This window comes from Microcebus murinus, chromosome 18, assembly GCF_040939455.1.
Source record: "Microcebus murinus isolate Inina chromosome 18, M.murinus_Inina_mat1.0, whole genome shotgun sequence".
Classification (NCBI taxonomy): domain Eukaryota; kingdom Metazoa; phylum Chordata; class Mammalia; order Primates; family Cheirogaleidae; genus Microcebus; species Microcebus murinus.
In genome coordinates, this window is record NC_134121.1 from 16,756,809 (window position 1) to 16,778,268 (window position 21,460).

General features: G+C 55.9%; 1 protein-coding gene across 2 annotated transcripts in view; it reads left to right on the plus strand.

Annotated features, from left to right (window-relative positions):
• SPNS3 (SPNS lysolipid transporter 3, sphingosine-1-phosphate (putative)) overlaps nt 1-20,385 on the plus strand; it is a 45,310-nt gene extending 24,925 nt beyond the window's left edge. Inside the window, exons 9-12 of one of the 2 annotated variants that reach the window (XM_012779187.2) lie at nt 12,812-12,877; nt 18,851-18,949; nt 19,059-19,230; nt 19,998-20,385. In XM_012779187.2, the coding sequence (XP_012634641.2) occupies nt 12,812-12,877; nt 18,851-18,949; nt 19,059-19,230; nt 19,998-20,071 (411 nt within the window). In that variant the 3' untranslated portion in view covers nt 20,072-20,385. The remainder of the gene's footprint in view (nt 1-12,811; nt 12,878-18,850; nt 18,950-19,058; nt 19,231-19,997) is intronic. The other variant, XM_012779188.2, reaches the window with a different exon arrangement.
• The last annotated feature ends 1,075 nt before the right edge of the window (nt 20,386-21,460 follow it).

Here is a 21,460-nt window from a genome sequence, read left to right on the forward strand (position 1 = left end):
CCAAAATCCGAAATGCTCTACTGGGCATTTCCTTTGCTGCAGTGGCAACTGGACACAAGTGACAGCAGGAGCTGAGCAGACGTGAGGTGAAGGGGAAGAGCCCTCCACGCGGGGACGATGGCCAGTGCCACGGCCGGGGGAGAGTGCACGGCTGGTGGGCTGGAGGAGAGGTGGCCGAACGGGCTGAGCCGGGGACGAGCAGAGGAGATGGGGTCAGAGGAGATGGTGATGGGGGAGTATGGCCTTGTGTGTCTCTATGGCTTTGGCTTCAAATGCGGGTGAAAGGGAAAACCATTAGCAGGTGTCTAGCACACAAGTGAAACGATCTGACTTACGGTTTGTATCAGGCATCTATTGCTGCGTAACAAATCACCCCAAAACTTAGTGCCTTAAGACAATGATTCACTAGTTCTTAGGAGTCTATGGCTTGGCTGGGTGGCTCCTCCACTGGCTTTGCCTGTGTTCGCTCAGGTGGCCGCCTTCCCCTGGGCCATCGGCTGGGCTCTGCAGGGTTCACGCTGGCCTTGCTCAAGTCAGGCTGTCAGCTGGGTCCTCTCCGTTCTTCTCCATGTGGCTGTTCGTTTTCGGCTAGGCTAGCCCAGCCTCCTTACGTGGTGGTCTCGGAGCAGCGTTCTAAGAATGCAGAAGCAGAAGTTGCAAGGTCTCTTAAGGCCCGGGCCAGGAACTCAAAGAGCATCACTTCTGTCTTATTTTATTGGTCAGAGCAAGGTGTAGGGCCAGCCCAGGTTCCCCGTGGGAAGGGACCAGGTGCAAAGGTGAGAGTATCAAGAGGCATGATTAGTTTGGGCCATTTTGTGACTGTGGACCACGAGGTTTAACAGGAGCCGCCAGGCCGCTGTGTGAGGACAGCATGGAAGACAGCAAAGGCAGGAGAGCGGTCAGGAGGTCTCCCAACGAGACAGGCAAGAGATGGCTGTGGCCCAGACTTCGGCAGTTACGGAGGAAGTGTGGAGAAGAGATCAGATTCTGGGTATATTTTGGAAGTAGAATCAACAGCATTTCCTGACAAATTGGGTGTGAAGTGCGGGAGTTTTTGGTCTGAGCAACTGGGAGCATGGAGTAGCCGCTCACTGAGATGAGGAAGATGGAGGGAGGGGTGGGGGATTCTTTTGGAGGGGGTGAGATAAGGAGTTCCATCCTAGACTTGTTAAATTTGAGATGCCGCTTAGGACATTCAAGAGGCAGTTGGGGCCAGGCGCGGTGACTCACGCCTGTGATCCAGGGGTTCGAGATCAGCCTGAGCAAGAGCGAGACCGCATCTCTACTAAAAATAGAAAACATTAGCCGGGTATATTGGCTCATGCCTGTAGTCCCAGTTACTTGGGAGGCTGAGGCAGGCGGATCGCTTGAACCCGGGAGTTCGAGGTTGCTGTGAGCTATGATGACACCACTGCACTCTAGCCTGGGTGACAGAGCGAGACTCTGTCTCAAAAAAATAAAAAAAGAGAGGCAGCTGGATATATATGAGTCCGGAGTTCGGGAGAGAGGTCTAGGCTGGTTATTTAAAGCCCTGCGACTGAATGAGGTCACCAAGGGAGTGAATACAGATGGAAAAGAGAAGACCTGAGAATTGGAGGCATTCCACACTTCAGGGGTGTGATGCGTAATGCCACCAGTAAGGTCCAAGGCTGGGACCAACAATTCGATCACCACACTGTGTCAAATGCCTTTTTTTTTTTTGAGACAGGATCTTGCTCTGTTGCCGGGGCTGGAGCGTAGCAGTGTGATCATAACTCACTGCAGCCTGGAACTCCTGGGCACGAGTGATCCTCCTGCCTCGGCCTAGTTGTAGCTGTGTCCAGCCTCAAATGACTTTTATAATTTTATCTGGAGGACAACTGAAAAACAAAAGCAAAGGCAGAAAAGCACAAAGAGAAAAAAATCACAGTTATTCATATTTTCTTCAAGAAGTAACTACTCTTGGCTGGGCATGGTGGTTCATGCCTGTAATTCTATAACTTTGGGAGGCTGAGGTGGGAAGATTGCGTGAGGCTGAGAGTTTGAGGCTAGCCTGAGCAGCAAAGAGGGACCTGTTAAAAAAAAAAATAGCTGGCGTGGTGGCACCTGCCTGTAGTCCCAGCTACTTAGGAGGCTGAGGGAGGAGGATTGCTTTAGCCCAGAAGTTCGAGGCTGCAGTCAGCTGTGATCGTGCCACTACATTCTAGCCTAGGTGACAGAGTGAGGTCCTGTCTCACAAACAAACAAACAAAAACCCCCCAAAAACAAAAAAACAAACTATTCTTAGCATCTTAACATCTTGCCTGTTTGCTTCCACATTTGTTATTTAATTAGGTGATGATCATTCTATATGTGTCTCTCTCACAAACTTATGGTTAGTTAGAAATATATATATATATATTTTTGTGTGTGTGTGTGATAGAGTCTCGCTTTGTTGCCCAGGCTAGAGTGAGTGCCGTGGCGTCAGCCTAGCTCACAGCAACCTCAGACTCCTGGGCTCAAACAATCCTGCTGCCTCAGCCTTCCGATTAGCTGGGACTACAGGCATGCACCACCATGCCCGGCTAATTTTTTCTATATATATTAGTTGGCCAATTAATTTCTTTCTATTTATAGTAGAGAAGAGGTCTTGCTCTTGCTCAGGCTGGTTTGGAACTCCTGACCTCGAGCAATCCGCCCGCCTCGGCCTCCCAGAGTGCTAGGATTACAGGCGTGAGCCACCGTGCCCGGCCTAGAAATATCTTTATTAAACTGAGGTCATGTGATAGTATAATTTTTAAAAACAGATTTATTGAGGTATAAGCCATATACCATATAATTGAACGATTTAAAGTGTGTAAATCCATGGTTTTTTGTATATTCACAGAGTTGTGCAACCTTCACCAAAATCAGTTTTAGAACATTTTAATCCTTGGCACTCACTTCCTTTTTTCTCATCATCCACTCGACATTATCCACACTCGACATCTGAGTGCAAAGGGTTAATCACCCCCCAAAAAACTTCATTCACTCGTCCTTCCCCCCCAGTCTCTCTCTCCCCACCCCCAACCCCTGCCACCAGCCCTGGCCCTAGGCAGCTACTAAATCTATAGATCTGCATATTCTAGACATTTCACATAAATAGAATCCTAATATTTTCAAGTAATTTGTTTGAATCTACCTGAAGAAATTTAAGTGAAATCAAAGGAATCAAGTCTGAATTAATTGCAAGCTCACTGAAGAATACTAGCTAGAAAAGAGAACACCACCCTCGTCATACCTCGTCTCCCCTTTCCTTCCCCAGCCTCCTGATTTTTGTCTGTTATATTATTATTTCTACATTTTCCTAGATTTGTAACATTCACAGTCTGTTCTTGAAGAATTATCCTGCAATTGTTTAATAGTCATCCCATTTTTAAATAGATTCAATACTTATTATCAGTCTGTTTATGCAGATTTTCCACTCCTGAGTTCTTTATTTTGCTTAAACTCATACCTGAGCAGGTTTTGTGGTTAGACAGTTTTTTTTAGCTCCTCCCCACCTCCTCCTGTGAAATGACTAGAGAATTTGTATTCCTTTGGTTCATTCATCTTTGAGATTGTCCTCCCTTCTTTGATTCTTTTTCTTTTTTGAGATAGAGTCTCACTCTGTTGCCTCGGTTAGAGTGTCGTGGCATCAACTTAGCTCACAGCAACCTCAAACTCCTGGGCTCAAGCGATCCTCCTGCCTCAGCCTCCTGAGTAGCTGGGACTACAGGCATGTGCCACCATGCCCGGCTAATCTTTTTTCCTATATATATTTTTAGTTTGCCGATTAATTTCTTTCTATTTTTTTAGTAGAGACGGGGTCTTGCTCTTGCTCAGGCTGGTTTTAAACTCCTGACCTTGAGTGATCCACCTGCCTCGGCCTCCCAGAGTGCTAGGATTATAGGTGTGAGCCACTGAGCCCGGCCCCTTCTTTGATTCTTGAACATCTAATTGGGTGGAATATTCTTGGGTCACCTTTTCTTTTCCGCGGTACTTTGCAAACATTTGCTCGGTCGTCTTCTGGTATCAAATATTGCTATGGACAATAAAATTAACCTGATTTTTAAAGATCCTTAATGTTGATTCATCTGGATACCTGAAGATTTCATGATTTATTATTGAAATTCAATATATCCGCTGGTGTACTGGGCATCTATTGCCATGTAACAAATCAACCAACACTTAGCAATTTAAAACAACACACCTTCGTTATCTCACTGGTTATGTGGATCACGAATCCAGGCATAGCTTAGCTGGGTCTTATGCTTCATGGTCTCTCAGAAAGCTGCGATTAAGGTATTGGGTCTGTGGTCTCATCTGAAGGCTCAGCTGGGGAAGGATCTGCTTCCAAACTCACTCAGTGGTTGCCAGCAACATTCAGATCCTTGGATTGAAGGCCTCAGGTCCTTGCTGGCTGTTGGCTGGATTCTGCTCTCAGTTCCTTGTCACATGGGTCTCTGTCACACAGTGACTCACTTCATCAAAGTGTGCAGGCTGACGGCCGGGCGCGGTGGCCCACACCTGTAATCCTAGCACTCTGGGAGGCTAAGGTGGGAGGATCACTCAAGGTCAGGAGTTGGAAACCAGCCTGAGCAAGAGCAAGACCCCATCTCTACTATAAATAGAAAGAAATTAGCTGGACAACTAAAAATATATAGAAAAAATGAGCCGGGCATGGTGGCACGTGCCTGTGGTCCCAGCTACTCAGGAAGCTGAGGCAGGAGGATTGCTTGAGCCCAGGAGTTTGAGGTTGCTGTGAGCTAGGCTGATGCCACGGCACTCCAGCCCTGGTAGCAGAGTGAGACTCTGTCTCAAAAAAAAAAAGAAAGAAAAAGAGAAAAAAAGGTGTGCAGGCTTAGAAGACAACAAAAGAATCTACTGAAGGAAGTCAGTTTTATGACCTAGTCACAGAAGTGACACACCATCACTTTTGCTACATTCTATTCACCAGAAACAAGTCGCTAGGTCCAGCCCAAGAAGAGAGTTCGAGGAACCACATCTGCGGAAGCTGCTTACCCCAGTTAGCTTATGTAGAAATGTCAAATATTCCACTGGATACCAACATTTCCTCATTACCATGTTCTTCCGATCTACGGAATCACTACTGAGTAACTCCTTCCCCATTTCTCTCTTTGAATATTTCTTATGTTTATTTGTCCAGTTTTTCACTTGGTTGGATCATGTTCAGGGCTGGGACTAGGGTGAGGCCAGCAAGACATCCGGGGAGCAAGATGTGAGGAGGGCACTGATCCCATTCCTGGGGACCGACCTTCCTGCCTTGTGCAACCCGGAGACGGAGCAGTTTGTGCCCTGGTGCCTCCTTGCCTGGCTCAGCCCCAGCCCCGATCGTAGTGTTTCTGTCTTCTCTACCACTTGCTTCTCTCTAAATACCGTATTCTCACTGTCTTTTTAAAAATCACCAGTCAGTGAGAGTATCTCAAGCCTTTTCTCTATATCAGCAATTCTACTGTCATTGGTTCTGTTTCTAGCTATTTTTAATTTATTTGTTCTGTAATTTATTTAATTTATTTTGCTCCCCCATTTCTTTCCTTAGGCCTGTGATCTCCCTTTCTGTCTTATCCAATGGGTTGTTCATTTCATCTCTGAGCTCTTTCTTTTTTTTCTTTTTTTTTTTTTTGAGACAGAGTCTCGCTTTGTTGCCCAGGCTAGAGTGAGTGCCGTGGCGTCAGCCTAGCTCACAGCAACCTCAAACTCCTGGGCTCGAGCGATCCTTCTGCCTCAGCCTCCCTGGTAGCTGGGACTACAGGCATGTGCCACCATGCCCGGCTAATTTTTTATATATATATCAGTTGGCCAATTGATTTCTTTCTATTTATAGTAGAGACGGGGTCTCGCTCTTGCTCAGGCTGGTTTTGAACTCCTGACCTTGAGCAATCCGCCCGCCTCGGCCTCCCAAGAGCTAGGATTACAGGCGTGAGCCACAGCGCCCGGCCTTCTGAGCTCTTTCTTTATTGAATTAATTTTTTTTTGAGACAGAGTCTCACTCTTTGCCTTGGGTAGAGTGCTGTGTCGTCAGCCTAGCTCACAGCAACCTCAAACTTCTGGGCTCAAGTGATCCTTCTGCCTCAGCCTCCCAAGTAGCTGGGACTACAGGCATGCGCCACCATGCCCGGCTCATTTTTTCTATATATTTTTAGTTGGCCAATTAATTTCTTTCTATTTATAGTAGAGACGGGGTCTCGCTCTTGCTCAGGCTGGTTTCGAACTCGTCACCTTGAGCGATCCTCCCGCCTTGGCCTCCCAGAGTGCTAGGATTCCAGGCGTGAGCCACCGCGCCCGGCCTGAATTAATATTCTTACCGTATTGTTTTATACCTGGAAGCAAAATAAGGAATGTCCTGCTCCTTCTCTGATCCTCTATTTTCTAGGTTGGGTTCTTTTCCTTCCCTTCCTCTCTTGCTTCTCCCTTTTCTACAGTATGTTTCCACAGTTCACATGCTGAATGCTTCCCTCTAAACAAGGTGTGGACACCTCTGCTCAGATAATGAATTTGCTTTAAAAATTTTTTTTGGCAGAGATGGTGTCTTGCAATGTTGCCCAGGCTGCTCTCAAACTCCTGGCCTCAAGTGACCCCTGCCCTCAGCCTCCCAAAATGCTGGGATTACAGGCGCGAGCCACTGTGCCTCTGAATTTGCTTTGATTTAGTGTGGTGTGGGTGACTCCTTGTCCTTGGCTCTCTTCCTGCCTTCTGGGTGACCATGCTTTTCTCCAAAGGGGCTGTAGTTTAAGCTGAGCATTAGGCTTTGCAGACTTTTCCTTCACCCGAGGAAATTGCAGGGCTCGGGGAGGCAGTCAGGAGTCTTTGTTAGAACACCTGGGCCCTGCCCTGTCTTCTGGGATTCAGGTAAATGCTCTATGATAGGGTTCCTTCTATGTAATTACTGGGCGCATCCCCCTCTGAGATGGGGGTGCCCTGGGGCCTTGGGTGGCGGCAGTGACTACAATCATTGTTCACTTCCCCCACTTTCACCCCCCCCCCCTGCTGACTCCCAGTTAAGATGCCTACTCTGTTCATTTCCCTCTGATCTGGGGAGTTTTGATGAATGGCTTAGGGGTCGGAGGCTGAGAAGGGCTAGACTCCCTGCTGCAGATTCATCTGCTTTTTCGCTTGGCTGCCAATATTTAATGTTTATTTCATTAGATTTTGTTCTTCTCTTTGGTGAAAAACAATTTTTTTTCTGACTTAACTATTTTTTGCTTCTAGGGGAGAGGAAAGTCTATGATGCAATTTCTTTTTTTTTTCCCCCTTAGATAGAGTCGTGCTGTGTTGCCCCAGCTAGAGTGTAGTGGCGTCATTGTAGCTCACTGCAACCTCAAGCTCCTGGGCTCCAGCGCCGGCTAATTTCTCTATTTTTTGTAGAGATCAGGTCTTGCTATGTTGCTCAGGCTGGTCTTGAACTCCTGGCCTCAAGGCATCCTCCTGCCTTGGTCTCCGACAGTGCTAGGATAACAGGTGTGAGCCACCACACCCGGCCTATGATGCAATCCCAGTCTTTCATCTGCCTAGGAATTGACCCAGGTGACCTTTAAGGCCCTTTCTAGTCCAAACTTGATCCTAACTCTGAGTTCCCTTCTGGCCAAGGAGAGGTGTGGCCAGAACCACAGAGAGCAGAGCCAGTGTGGCTGTCACCAAGGCTTTATAGCTGGGAGGGGATGCTGCCCTTCCCAGGCTTGAAGATCCTCAGTGAGGACCGGGGACGGAGGCCTGGTGTCCTCCCCATTTGGTGCCCGTGGCGGAGATTGTGAGGTGGTTGGCAGGGATCAGCCAGGATGTGTGTCCCCCGTACCTGTGGTCAAGGTCAGCCAAGGATTCAGAGGATGGCTGTGGGCTCTGCTCTCCAGTTGCTGGGGTGGCACAGAGAGCTGGGCTGTGCGAGGTCCCCAGATCTGGGGAGCTTTCCTACCTACGACTTCCCTGACTTGGCCTTTGGGAGGCTTCTTGGATAAGCCCTTTTGCTCTTGCTTTCTAGGCTGGAGGAGCCTGGCCCTACCAGGGGCTGCCTCAGATGGTCTGAGAGAGGCTCCTCCCTCCCAAGATCTAGCAGGTGTCTCTTCTTGGACGGGCAGCACAGCCCACCAGAGAGCCACAGTCTCGGCTGGATTCTCCAGGAGGACAGCAGAGTTCTGCTCCCTTCGCTGCCTCACTCCCCACCTGCCTGCCCACCAGGTTGCTGGTCTGCTGCCGGCCCCTGGAAGCCAGGCGGTGCCCTTGTGCCCTGATGCCAGTCCTTGCAATTACAGGTTGGCAGGCCCAGGGGCAAAGTGTGCCAGCCAGCGCGGCAGCTTGCTGGCGGCCAGTCTGTGTCCCGGGGCCCGTGTCCTGACTGCTCAGCCATGCTGGGCGGGAGTTGGTCTGTGCGGGAGGAGGAGCGGGTCTCAGCTCTGCCCCAGGCACAGCGGGCCCGTGGGGGACGTTGGCCTTCTCCCTTCTTAGTGGGACCTAGAATCCATGCTTTGCAGTTCAGAGATCAGTTTCTGCCCAGTTGGAAGACTGAGATGGACCCAGGTTGAAGATACTACCCCTCCCCCCCACAGGTGACCCCTCCCTCCCTGCTCCCTCCCCATGCCCACGTGTGCGCAGGTGTACACACAGGAGAGGTGTGCATGTGTGGAGTATGAGTGTGTGCATGCTCACGTGCATGTATGTGCACAAGTGTAAGGACACAGGCATGTTTGAGCATATGTATGTGTGCATAGCTGGCTATGCCTATTATAAGACCACAGTATGCACGGGTGCGTGCTAAGCTGCTATTCAGCAAGTACGCCCCAGCGGGCCTCTGCCAGTGTTTACGGCCATGGTCTGTTTGGTTGGTGTTCTTGCCATGCATGTTTTGATATTTTTTTTAAAACGGGAGAGTGAGGATAGTGGTTCAGTTTCTTTTTTATTGTTGTTGACAGAGTCTCACTCTGTCACCCTGGTTAGAGTGCAGTGGCATCCTGACAGCTCTCTGCAACCTCCATCTCCTGGGCTCAAGTGATCCTCCTGCCTCAGCTTCCTGAGTAGCTGAGACTACAGGTGCGTTCCATGATGCCCGGCTAAATTTTCTATTTTTAGTAGGGATGGGGTCTTGCTCTTGCTCAGGCTGGTCTCAAACTCTGCCTCAGCCTCCCAGACTGCTAGAATTACAGTTGTGAGCACCGGGCCATGTTTTGATATTTTGAATGGCATCCTTGTAACCTGCATATATAGGTACTTGTGGTTTGAGTGTTCTTTGTGTGTGTGCCAAGTTATGAGTGTCCATGTAAGTGTGCACATGTGTGAGTGTGCACATGTGTTGAAGCTCATGTGCATGTGTGTGAGGCCTTGAGTAGATATGCTTGTGTGGTTGCATGTGCATGTGAGCACATGTCAGCACATGCTTGTGTGGTTGCATGTGAGCACATGTCTGTGTATGCTTGTGTGGGTGCATGTGTATGTGAGCACATGTCTGTGCATGCTTGTGTGGTTGCATGTGCATGTGAGCACATGTCTGTGCATGCTTGTGTGGGTGCATGTGTATATGAGCACATGTCAGTGCATGCTTGTGTGGTTGTATGTGCATGTGAGCACATGTTAGTGCATGCTTGTGTGGTTGCATGTGCATGTGAGCACATGTCTGTGTATGCTTATGGGGGTGTATGTGAGCACATGTCTGTGCATGCTTGTGTGGTTGTATGTGTATGTGAGCACATGTCAATGCATGCTTGTGTGGTTGCATGTGCATGTAAACACATGTCAGCACATGCTTGTGTGGTTGCATGTGTATGTAAGCACATGTCTGTGCATGCTTGTGTGAGTGCATGTGTATGTGAGCACATGTCCGTGTGTGACAGTGTGAGCGTGGGTGTATATGTGTGCACGCCTCACAGGCCAGGGGTGACCAAGGCCAAGGACATTCATCATCCCTGCCCTGGCTGGAGGAGGAAATGCTCTTGGTCTTCAAAGGCAAAGGCCAGGGCCGAGGGGCTCCATGTTTCTCAGGCTCCGGGCGGCGTTCCCAGGCCCCGTGGCCCGGGGGAGCTGTGTCAGGGTGCAGGGCAGCAAGCGCAGGCTCTGAGGACACACAGGCAGAGTCAGATTTCCCTTTTGGAAGTCCCCTCCGGGGCTGGTGTCGGGAGGATGGCCGGGCCTGGGAAACTGGGGAGGAGGCACGAGAGGGGAGGCCTGGGCCCGGCCAGCAGCAGAGGGCTGAGGAGGAGGCAGGTTTGAGGGACACTTAGGATGCAGAATGGAGAGGACCAGTGACTGAGGGGTGTGAGGGTGAGCAAGGCAGGCAGGATCCCCTCCCCCTGGCATCTGGCACGGGCGACAGGGCGCAAGGAGCCTCCCGGAGCCAGGGAAGGGCAGCTCCGGCAGCTTGCCCAGCCACACAGGAAAGGAGCAGCAGTGTGGGGACATGGGGAGAGGATGGGTTTGGTCACCTGGTCGGTGTGAAGTGCCCGCGGGCATGCGAGAGAGGGTGTGGGACTGCAGGATGAGACACCCATGTAGGAGTAGCTTGGAGCCGTCAGCCGTATTCTACAAACTGGGGCCCTTTGCTTGTGTGTTTGTTTTACCTTCTAACTGTGGAGCCCAAGCCTGCATTGGTCATGGAAGCCACCGAACCCCAGGACTCGAGTGGCGCCGGCCTGCGTGTGGCGCTGGAGTAGCCAGGCGGAGCGTCTGGGCCACCCCAGAGTTGCGCAGTTGAGGAAACCAAGGCCCAGAGGCGGTGGCCTCCCAGGGTCACCCAGGCAGGGTGGGGCCGGGCCGTGCACCCCGGGCGGCCACACCCCTCTGTCGCAGAGCCGCTCCTTGAGCTGAGGCGCCCAGGCCCTGCCTCGGGACACTGTAATTACGGGATTAGAAGGCGGCCTCTCCCCAGCCGGGGAGGATTTGGTGGCACAGGGCCGGTTTCCAGGTGTGTCTGAGGAAACCTGGCATCCTCGGGTGCGTGCTCCGCCTGAAAGGCCCCATTGTGGCCGCGGCCTCCCTCTGACCGCCTCTATTTTGGGGTCGGGATCCACCCTGCCGCAGCTGGAGGAAGGAAAAGGTGTATTCTGGCATGTCCTGAGGGCGTGGGGCGGCAGGGGAGAGGTGAAATGGGAGGCCGTGTGGGGCCGCATGGCTGGGGGGGCCTGTACCGTGTGCAGGGAGGGGACGCAGGGGCATGCTGCAGGTGTGAGGGGAGGAGAGGGCCTCGTGCAGGTGGCCCGGAAGAAGTCGCAGGGGAGGGTGGGTATGGGTCTGGCCGGGCTTTCATGTGGCCCAGGAGGCCGGCGGGCAGACCCTGTTAAGCTGGAATGTGGGTCTGTGGCCTGCCGGCCCCGCCTGAGGCCGGCCTGCCAGCAACTTCCCGATTCCCACCCCTGTGGGTGCCCGGTCCCCATCATAGGCCTCAGGGAGACCCACCCTGCCCTCAGGGGCCTCCCGGTTCCATGCCAGGGGCCAGGGCCTGCAGCCGCAGGAGTTCGGTCACACTGCGAACTCACAGCTGCTGGGCCTCCGTGGCCTGTCCGGCCCTCCGTGCAGCAGAGCGGGGCTGTGGCCTGCCCCACCCAGCGTGTGGGCACAATCCAGCCTCTTGCCTCAGGTCCTTGTGGCCTGGCCTGGCCTTGTGGCTCTTCTGGGCCAGCCTGATCCCGACCATCCTTCAGGGCTCTGCCCAGTGCCACCGTCCCCCAGGGGCCCCTGCCCATCCTGGCTGACCTCTGATTCCCCAGGGCCGGGGTCACCAAGCACCGTGGCCGCTGGAGGAGCCTTCCCCACAATGGCCTCTTCACCCTCACCTTGCACAGGCCACGGGGTGAGGGCTCACTGGGAAGTGGCCTGATGTGTGTCCTTGGGCCTGAGCTTCCTCATCTGTGAAATGGGTGTAATGACATCTGCCGTATCCTGTCACCTGACCCGCGGGGTTAGATGGGTAACGAGAGTGGACCTACTGGGTGCGTACATAGTAGGTGCTCAGGCAGTGGTCCCTCGGTCTCCCTGCCCCCGTGCTCGTAGGCCTCTGAACATCAGGCCTCTGGGTGCCCCAGGCACAGCCCCGTGATTCCAGGAATGACTAATTCCAGCCCAGCAATAAGCTCTTAGAAGCTCTGAAAAATGAGACTTTTTTTTTTCTCTTTCTTCTTGCTGCTTCATTAAACTCTTCATGAGTGAGGGGAATGGAGATTGTCCTAATCCCTTGGCACGAGATGGGGAGGTTCAGGAGGCTGTCGGGAGCAGGGCAGGGGGTGGGTGCTGGACAGGGGACGGAAGCCTCGTGTTCTGGGCTGGCTTCGCCCTGGGCCAGCTGCTGACCCTAGACAAGCCCCGGCCTTGACCGGGCTCAGTTTCACTGTCTGAACATGGGTGTGCGAGGCCTTGCTCACTGTCCCATGCTGCTTTAGGGGTCTGGGATGGGGACACTCTGGGAGCAGCCATTGGTGGGATGCCCGGGTCTGGCAGGCTGGCTGGCACACAGTAGGTGCCTTATCAGTGTATGCAGGCCCAAGGAGAAGGCAGAGGGGCAGGCAAGCTCCTAGTAGCTCTCTGGCCTTTGTCTTCTCAGAGTCTGTTTCCTCACCTTTAAAAGTGGCCTGGGAGTCCTGGCTTCCTCTTCCCAGGGCCCAGCGGGTGACGCCAGGGGTTGGGTGCTCATCTCTGGGGCATGGCTGCTGGCCTGGCCCACCTGGTACTGTCCACCCACCTTCGAGGTTGTCGGAGGTGGAAAAGCAGTTTCAGACCTTGCTCGCCCCAGTAAGTGTGGTGATGCCTTCCTCCCTGCAGCCCGTCTGTCCTGTCCCCAGCTGGGAAGAGACAGTGAGGTCTGGGAGCCCTCACTCAGGCCGCCCTCTGTCCATAGGTGTTCCTGGCCCTTGGGGAGCTGCTCCTGTCCTGCAACTGGGCAGTGGTTGCTGACATCCTGCTGGTAGGTGTGGGAGTCGGGGTGGGGGGCTGATCTTGGGGGCAGCTGGAGTCTGTCCAGCTCAGGATTGGGCCTCTGCTGCCGAGCAGCTTGGGGGCTGGGGGGGCTTCAAAGGCCATTCGGTAGAAGACCAAGGTCATTGAGCAGTTACCTTGGACCAGAGGCCTCCCTGACACCCTCAAACATCTCCTCTGACCATCATGCCCATTTTGCAGATGAGCAAATGGAGATTCAGAGAGGGAAGGTGCCTGGGCCAAAGTTACACAGCAGCAAGGCACTGAGCCAGGACTGGAGCCTGGGCTTTGTAACTCCGAAGGCTCCTTCCCTCCCTCTCTCTTTGCCACTCTGCTCCTTAGCAAAGTCTCTGGGGCCTCCATGCTGGACTTTGGGGCAATGGCCACTGAGGACAGTTGGGTCCGGCCCACCACAGCATGAGCTGCCACGCGAGGGGCCGGCTTGGCCTGTAATGAGACCCTGTGCTGTCCTGACCACATGACTTCGCTGTGCCCAGAGTCCAGCACAGCCCCTCCCTGAGCCTCACACTCTTCGTCCAGCCTCCCTTCTGGGAGACACACAGGGAAGGACTTTGAACCCCGTGAGGGGCTGTGCCCTTGTAGGTGACACAGGGTCCAGGCCTGGCAGCACCCTGAGGGCCCTCCCCCTACCTCCTTGGCAGCCTGGCACAGTCCGGTGCTGGGCACAAGGGAAGCAGAGCAGCCTGGCAAAGGGCCGGGAGCTGTCTCGAGGGCAGTAGTGCAGGGGCATGAGCCTGGAATCAGGAAAGAGTCCTGGCTTTCAGCCCCGATCCTGCCACTTATAAGCTGTGTGACCTTAGGCAAGTCACTGTGTGTCTCTGAGCCTCAGTCTCCCTGTGTGGAAAATGGGGCTGACAACAGTACCTATCTCATGGATTGTTGTGAGGGGAAATGAGATCATTCATGTGAAGCTTTTGCCCAGTGCCCAGCGAGGATTCTCAGGGACTCAGTGTCCTGCCTTCTCATCTGCTAGCCCCCAAAGTAATCCTGGTGTCCTAGAATCTGAGTTTGAAAGGGCTGTGGGGATGTACAGCCAATTAGTCAGCAAGGCTTGCTTGAATACTACTGTTGACAGGATGCTCACTCCCTGCCGGGATGTCTGCCCCTCCCCGAGGCCCATGCTCAGGGAGCGTGGAGAGGGCGGCTCTGGCTTTGGCTCCTGGGTGAGTGTGTCAGCTGCAGGGCCGGCAGGTCTCTGCCCCTCCCTTCAGACAGGAGGCCTGGGCTGCAGCCCACACTCAGCCACAGAGTTGCTGAATGGCCCTGGGCCTCAGTTTCCTTGTCTATAAAAAGGGGTAGTCCCGACCTGCGGGGTGGGGCGAGGGAGGCAGCCCGCAGGAAAGCCCTCGGCAGACGGGAGAGCACTGGCACGTGTTTCCACTTGTGGGACTGTCCACTTTTAGGCGCAGGGAGATTAACACCCCCCGTTGACATAGCTTGTTCACGCTCAGGCGGTTCAAAGGGAGCTGAACCTGCCCCCCACAGCGTCCCCCGCCTGCCCCCTGCTGCGCGGCTCCCTTTTCCACATGACAGCCCCACAGATATGTGAGGATCGCGCCTGTGTCCCCCCAGTGTCTATGTTTGCAAGAATGATTAACCTGGCAGAGCCAGGCTCCCTGCAGAACTAAGAGGAGGGGGTGGAAGGGGAGCAGGGAGGTGGGGGGCAGTTAGGGGCTGGCCAGCCGTATAGTTTGACCTCTATGGGGAGCTGGCTGGATTCAGCCCACCCCCGGGGCTCCCTGTGGTCTTTTTCTGGCTTGGTGACTTCCAGCCCCTGAAGCTGAGCAAGGCCCACCACCCCAGCTAGGCCTCTTGCCCCCGACTCCCTGCCATCCTGGAGCTTTCGGCCAAAGCTTGGCTTTCTGCACTTTGGAGGCCGGAGCTAGACCAGTGCTCGAAGCCCTTGGAGCTCAGTCCCCCCAGGTTGCTGTTTCCGGGCAGAGGCGGGGACCCTTCTGTGGAGGACAGAGCCCAACCTGGAGCAGGGAGGGGCAGTGGGAGGGGAAGGAGGACCTGGACAGCTGTGGACAGGTGGACAGCTGTGGACAGGTGGACAGCTGTGGACAGGTGGACAGCTGTGGACAGGTGGACAGCTCCCTCCAGGAGCTGTGTTGACGAGAGAGGGGAAGGTGGTGGTGGCAGTGGCAGAAGGTTAGGGGAAGCTGGGGTTGCTGTTCAAGAGGTGTGGCCAGGCAGCCTCCAGGGGATAGGGAGAGAGGGGGCCCCTGGGGGTGGTGAGCAGGGGGTGGGATCCGGGGCTGTGGGAGGAAGTAGCCTCGGTGCAAGGCAGGGGCAGGAAGTATGTGGGGACAGAGGTGTGCCACAGGAAGGTCCCCTTTGCTGGCCTGTGCTCAGTCCTGAGGCAGGAGATGAGCTTCTCTTTGGGCAGGGGCCCGAGGGCGTGAGGAGGCCTGGGGGGTGTGTGCAGGGAGCTAAGGAGAGGGGGTGGTCAGGTGGACAGCTCTGGGCTGCAAAGGAAGCCAAGAGGAGCTGGCAGGAAAACAGGCGTGGAGACTGCGGGTCTCTGGGAGGTCGGAGCCTGTGGGTGGGACAGAGTGGAGGGGACAGCAGAGCCCAGGTGCGAGGTCTCTGCCGCAGGCCATCTGCTTCCACTCCCAGCCTGGCCACTCACTAGCTGTGTGACCCTGGCTAGGTGACTGAACCTCTCTGGGCCTTGGTTTTTCCAGTTGCACAATAGGTAGAGTGGTAATCCACCAGTTACGCCCCAGGCTTTAAGGATGCAACGAGCTAACACCTGCATCATGCATATTCCTGAATGGGGGATGTGGGGGCCCCCTCCCCACCCCCAGATCAGTCCTGCCACAGGATACTGCTCCTCTTTTGCCTTATCCACAAGGGGAGAATCCAGATTCTCTCTGGAGAAGGGACCTCAGGGGCTCTCTGGTCCAGTGGCTCTCAAACTTCATTGTGCATGAGAATCAGGTCTGGGGGAGCCTGTTACAAATCAGATTCCAGGCCCTCTGTCCCCAGAGTCTGATTCAGTGGGTCTGTGCTGGGGTCCAGGGATCTGCACTTCTAGTGAACTTCCCAACAGCCCCCTCTGTGGATGACAATGATCTGGTTCAGTCACACAGCCAAGCCTCACCTCTGGCAGCCTCCCCCTGGCACGGCTGGGCCTTGGGGAGTCCGGCTCCCTACAAGCCTGAGCTCCCCCCGCCCCCCCCCAACCTGCTCCTGTGGTCTGCAGCTCCCTGCCAGCCCTGCTGCCTGTCTGGGCCCCACCCGGGATGGCCCAGAGCCAGCTCACCCCACCCCCCAGCGTGGGGAGTGGAGCCGAGGGGAGCCCACACCCTCTTTCTCAGGCCTGTCCTCTGGGGTTCTGGAAGCCAGCCAGCAGGCGCTCACCCACCTCCTCAGCAGACTTCCCCAAACTCCCCTGGAGGCTTGTCCCCTCCCTGTTCTCCCCCTGCTCAGCCTCTGCCCCCCAGGTAGCCATCTGCTGGCTCACCAGTCTCGCCCTGCGGGGGGTCTGGGTGCTCGGGCTGAGGGCTTACAGGAGGCAGGCTGCCCCGAGTCTGCACCTGGTGGCTGCTGCTCCCACTTTCTGCAAGCCCTTGGCTGGCGCTGGTTTTGCCCGGGGCTATAAAGGGAACAGCTCTTCTGAGAAGGGAGAGCCAAAAACAGAGGTGTTTTTGTCTCAGAATAGAGTAAGCCTGGATTTTTGGGAACCCAAAAGCCTCTTATTTCTAAAATTACCCCCCTGGGCTCTCCAGCTACTGCCGGGCTCCCTGGCTGCATGTGGACGATAGGGACCCAGGACAGGCTGGGGGAGACCCACCTCTCCCGCCAGTGGCAGCGGCTGGCCTGGGCCCAGCAGGTTGGGGTTCCCGAGAGGGGAGGAGGGGGCTAGCCTGCCTGGACCTTATTCTGGGGGTCCGAGCAGCCCCAGCTTCCGTGTGGATCTCTTTGGACATCCAGGGTCCTCCGTCCAGGAAGCCCCACCTGTCTCCCCAGAGCCACTGTGAGTAATCACATAATTATGGGGTGAGCAGGAAGTCTTTGGAAGGTGCAAAGCTGTGGTCAGTTCCTCCTCAGGGCTGTTGGCAGGTCCCAGGGGTGGGCAAGAGGCCCAGCTTCCCTCAATGCCTGGACAGATTGGCTCAGCACCTGTGACCCCAGGACCAGCTGGTCGCCCACAGTGACTCCTGCCACTCTGCCCTGCCCAGCTCTCTCCAGACGCCCTGCGCCTGGAGTTCTGGAATCCAGAGATCACGTCCCTGGCTCCTGCCTCTCCACCTTTGCTTGCACAGTCCCAGCCTCTCTGCCAGCTACTGTTACTCTTCCACCCGTTTGCAGAGCTAGCGATGAACTTGTCCTCTTTACCTTTCTCTCTATTTTCTAAATGTCCTTTTACAAACACATAAATATCGCCAGGAACATCAGCTCCTCCTTGCCCATAACAGCAGGGCGGTCAAAAGGCCAGGCCCTGGAGGGAGAAGGCCTGGGACCTGACCTCAGCCCTGCTATTTCCTGGCCCGATGACCACCCTGGGGAAGTCGCTCACCACCACACCCCCCACCTGCCCTGGGGAGGTTGTTCTCATCTGCGAAATGCAGGAGATAATCACATCTCCCTCATGGGTTGTTCAAGTTGATATATAACATGCATACAGGAAGTGTTCAATAAATGTTGAAAATTATGATCATTATTGATTGTTGTTAGCTCAGATCATGGGAGCCTAGGTCTTGGGCAGGTGAGGCTCCAGGGTGGGAGGCTCCCCTGTTGGGACGGTGTGGCCACCTGATCTCTGTTCAAACCCCTCACCCACTGCCTCTCTCCCCTCCCCTGCTTTGGCCCTGGCTTCTGGCCGGGTTTCTCCTGGGACCAGCCTCCCAGATAGTTCTACTTGACTTATTTGGTTGGCAAACTTTCAGCTGGTCCCCTCTGTGCTTTGTGTCTTGCTGTATACCCCAGGGACCCCAGGAGAAATTAGACAGGGGCTTTGCTGCCCAATCGGTGTAGGGAATAAAGGGAGGTAGACAAAGAGGGGACCCCTCCCGGTCTGGGGGACATGCATTCACTTAGGGGTGTACCTGGAGGCTGTGGGAGCTCAGGGCAGGTACTCGAACTCCGAGAAGGCTTCACAGAGGAGGTGGCCAAAGGTAAGTCCTACATGGCAAATAGAGTTGCTCCAGCTGGACCAGAGAGGGGAAAGCACCTCGGGCAGGCGGCACAGCAAGTTCAAGTGCTTCAGTTGATGTTGTTTCAGTCTGGTGTCCACAGGAAGCCTCCAGGCACCAGATGAATAATGGTAATGAACATAACCCTCGAGGGAGGGATGTTATTATCCCCATTTGGGGATGAGCAAACTGAAGCAAGAAAGGTGAAGCAACTTGCCCAGAGTCACACAGCTCATGGTGGGGGGAATCTGCTTTGGATCCCAGACAGTCTGACTCCAAAGAATTCATGTTCTTCACCTCCTCGGCCTCTTCCCCGGAGTCCTGGCCTCTGCATCGAGGCTGCCTTTGGTCTCTGCCCAGCGGGGGATCGATGTTCCCGAGAGACAGACTGAGCCCCCTGTGCCGCCCCTGCCCGAGAGCCTGCACACGCAGACACCTGCTGTGCACCCCCTCTTCAGCCCACCCGCCTGCACTCCTGCCCCTGGGCCCCTGAGCTGGCCACTCTCTGTTGTCACAGCCATGCCCTGTCCCTTCCCAGTTCAATGGCAAATTCTCGAGAAGGTGGCCCTGATCAGGGGCCTTGGTGTGCCAATCTTGGGGCCCCGGAGAGCTTCGTGAGCCTCTGGATGGGCCTGATGTTCAGGAGGGGCGTCGGGCCTTGGGGGTTGCTGGCTCCCTCCCGTCCCACTCACCTGGCCAGCCTGTCACACCTCCAGGCAGGCCCTCGGCAGGCGGGCGGGCAGCGGGAGGTGGGCATCCCTCACTTGGGGTGCTCCCCCTGGTGCTCCTGTGTTTTGCAGTCCGTGGTGGTGCCCAGGTGCCGGGGGACCGCAGAGGCGCTTCAGATCACAGTGGGTCACCTACTGGGAGACGCCAGCAGCCCCTATCTCATAGGACTTGTAAGGCGTGTCTGGGGTGCGGGGCGGGGCGGGCCTGGGGGAGGCACCGCACTTGCGAAGGCCTGGGGGCTGGCCTGGCGGGCCTGGCAGACCCCCGCCTCCTCCGCAGATCTCTGGCGCCCTGCGGGCTGGGCGCCCCGACTCCTACCTGCAGCGCTTCCTCAGCCTGCAGCAGAGCTTCCTGTGCTGCGTCTTCGCCATCGCCCTGGGAGGCAGCTGCTTCCTGCTGACGGCACTGTACCTGGAGAGAGACCAGGTCCAGGCCTGGCATCCTGGCACAGGTACCCCCACCCCTTGCATTAGGGGTCCAAGCCCTTAGAGAAACTGCCACTCTAGTGAGCACAGACAAAACAGAGACAGAAAAAGTGAACGCTACAGCATGTTGGAGGGGATGAGCGCTGTGGAGCGACATAAAGCAGGAGGGAGGGGAGAGAGGGACAGGTGGGGGCAGGTTGCAGTTTTCAATAGGGTGGTCAGGGAGAGCCCCACTGCACAGGTGCCTCTGGAGCAAAGATCTGGAGGAAGTGAGGAGTGAGCCGTGCAGCTGTCTGGGGGAAGGTGCTCCCGGCAGTGGGAATAGCCAGTGCAAAGGCCCTGTGGTGGGAAGGTACCTGATGTGTTTGAGGACCGGCAAGGTGGCCAGTGTGCTGGAGCAGGAGTGAGGGGGACAGTGATAGGGATGAGGGCAACAGTAACGGGGCCAGAGCGTGAGGGTCTGGGGGGTCCTTGCGGGGACTGGGGCTTGGCTCTGAGTGAGACGGGGGCTGCTTCGGGTTTCCAGCAGAGGAGCCCGAGGCAGTCTGCTTTCCGTTGTCAAAGCACCACTCGGGATGCTGTGCTGGGGACAGACTGCAGGGGAGTCAGTGTTGAGGCAGAGAGGCCACGGGGACAGGGCAGAGTGGTGACATTGAAGTGGTGAGAAGGGGTTGGATCTGGAATTTGTTTTGCAAACGGAACCCGGAGGATTTCCTGGCAGTCTGTGCCCGGGCCTGGTCCCAAAGCATCTTCTGACCCCTTTGGGGCTGGCCGAGCTTCTTTCCTCCCACAGGGACCCCAGACAGCGAGGACCCGGAGAGCCAAGGCCTGCTTTCTGGCACCAGTGCGTCTGCAGAGCACCCCTGAAGCCCCCGCCCCACGCCGGTCCTACCTGCACCCCTCCTGTTGGCCCCCACAGTAGCAGCGTCTCTGCCCCTTTGGCTGTGGCTCAGGGACCTGGCGGAGCTGCACCTGCCACTTCTCCGTTCCCAGCTAGAGAGCTGGCAGGCCCCAGGGGCTGGGCTGGGAATTGAGCTGTCAGCACCCTCCACCGGAGGGCTGGGCCTGCGCCTGCACCCAGCACAAGGCCGTGGCAGCCTGTGGTCCTCAGCCTGGCTGCCACCGGGCCCTAAATAAAGCAGGGCCAGTACAAAGCCCAAGGATTTCAGGCCTCAGACGACCTGTTATTTATAGCATCTCTGTGCCTCTGCTGGGAGGAGGAGGAGGAGGAAGAGGAGGAGGAGATGAGGTGGGCAGTCCATGCTGAGGATGCAAGGCTGCCCCTATGGTGGGAAACTGAGGGGGTGGCCCAGCATGAGTCTCTAGGTGTCCCCACGCTGGACCTCCCACTCTGACCCAGCTTCTCTGTCTGCCAGGTCGCGAGGGCACAGGACACCCTCTGCGTGAATTCACCCTCCGAACAAAAGGTGGGGGCCGAATTGGTGGTCTCGGAGGTGGGTTTCCACTCGAGTGCTGGTGTGGGGATGTGGCTCCAAGTTCCAGGGGTGCCCACGCCCGCGCAGACACAGGCGCGGTGGCCGCGGGGCTTTCGTGGCTGTGCTTGCGGACTCCTGGCCTGCCCTATCCCCCACCCCCGGCCCGCGCCCAGCCCACACTCCCCCCCAGCACAGCCTGCAGGGAGGGCTGGCTCTGTGGGACCCACGCCTGCCACTGGGCTCAGAACAGCTGGGCTCGGTGGGCCCTGCGGGAGATCAACAGCTTCCAGGCGGGCGGCGGTGGGGAGGCATGTTCTTTCTGCCCATGAGTCTGAGCTCCCCTCCCCTCCCCTGGTGCCCAGCCAGGCGATCACTTGCTGATTGCCACCTTGGCCGTGCCAGGCTGTGCCTGTCTCCCAGCAGCTGTGGGCAGAGCAGCAACCCACAGGCCTGCACAGCCCCCAACCCCTGGTGCTCTGTTCCTGCCTTCTGTGGCATCCCCCGCGGCCCCCTGTTGGCTGTGACAGGCCCTTGGAGCTAGACGCCAGTGCCAGCCCACACCTGCCCCAGTGTCAGCCCTCCCTCGGGAGCTGGCATCAGAGGCTGGCCAGCCCCTTGACCCATGACTTGATGCTTGGAGCTCATGAAGCAGGCCGCCCCCGGGGTTACAAGGAGGAAGATCTGTTTTTCCTGAGAAGGAGGCAGCCAGTCTGGGCTGGAGCCAGGATGCCACGATCGCTCTCGGCATTTGCTGGCCGTGTGACCTGGTCACTCCCTGTCCCTCTCAGAGCTGCAGACTCCCGGTGACATTCGAGAGAGA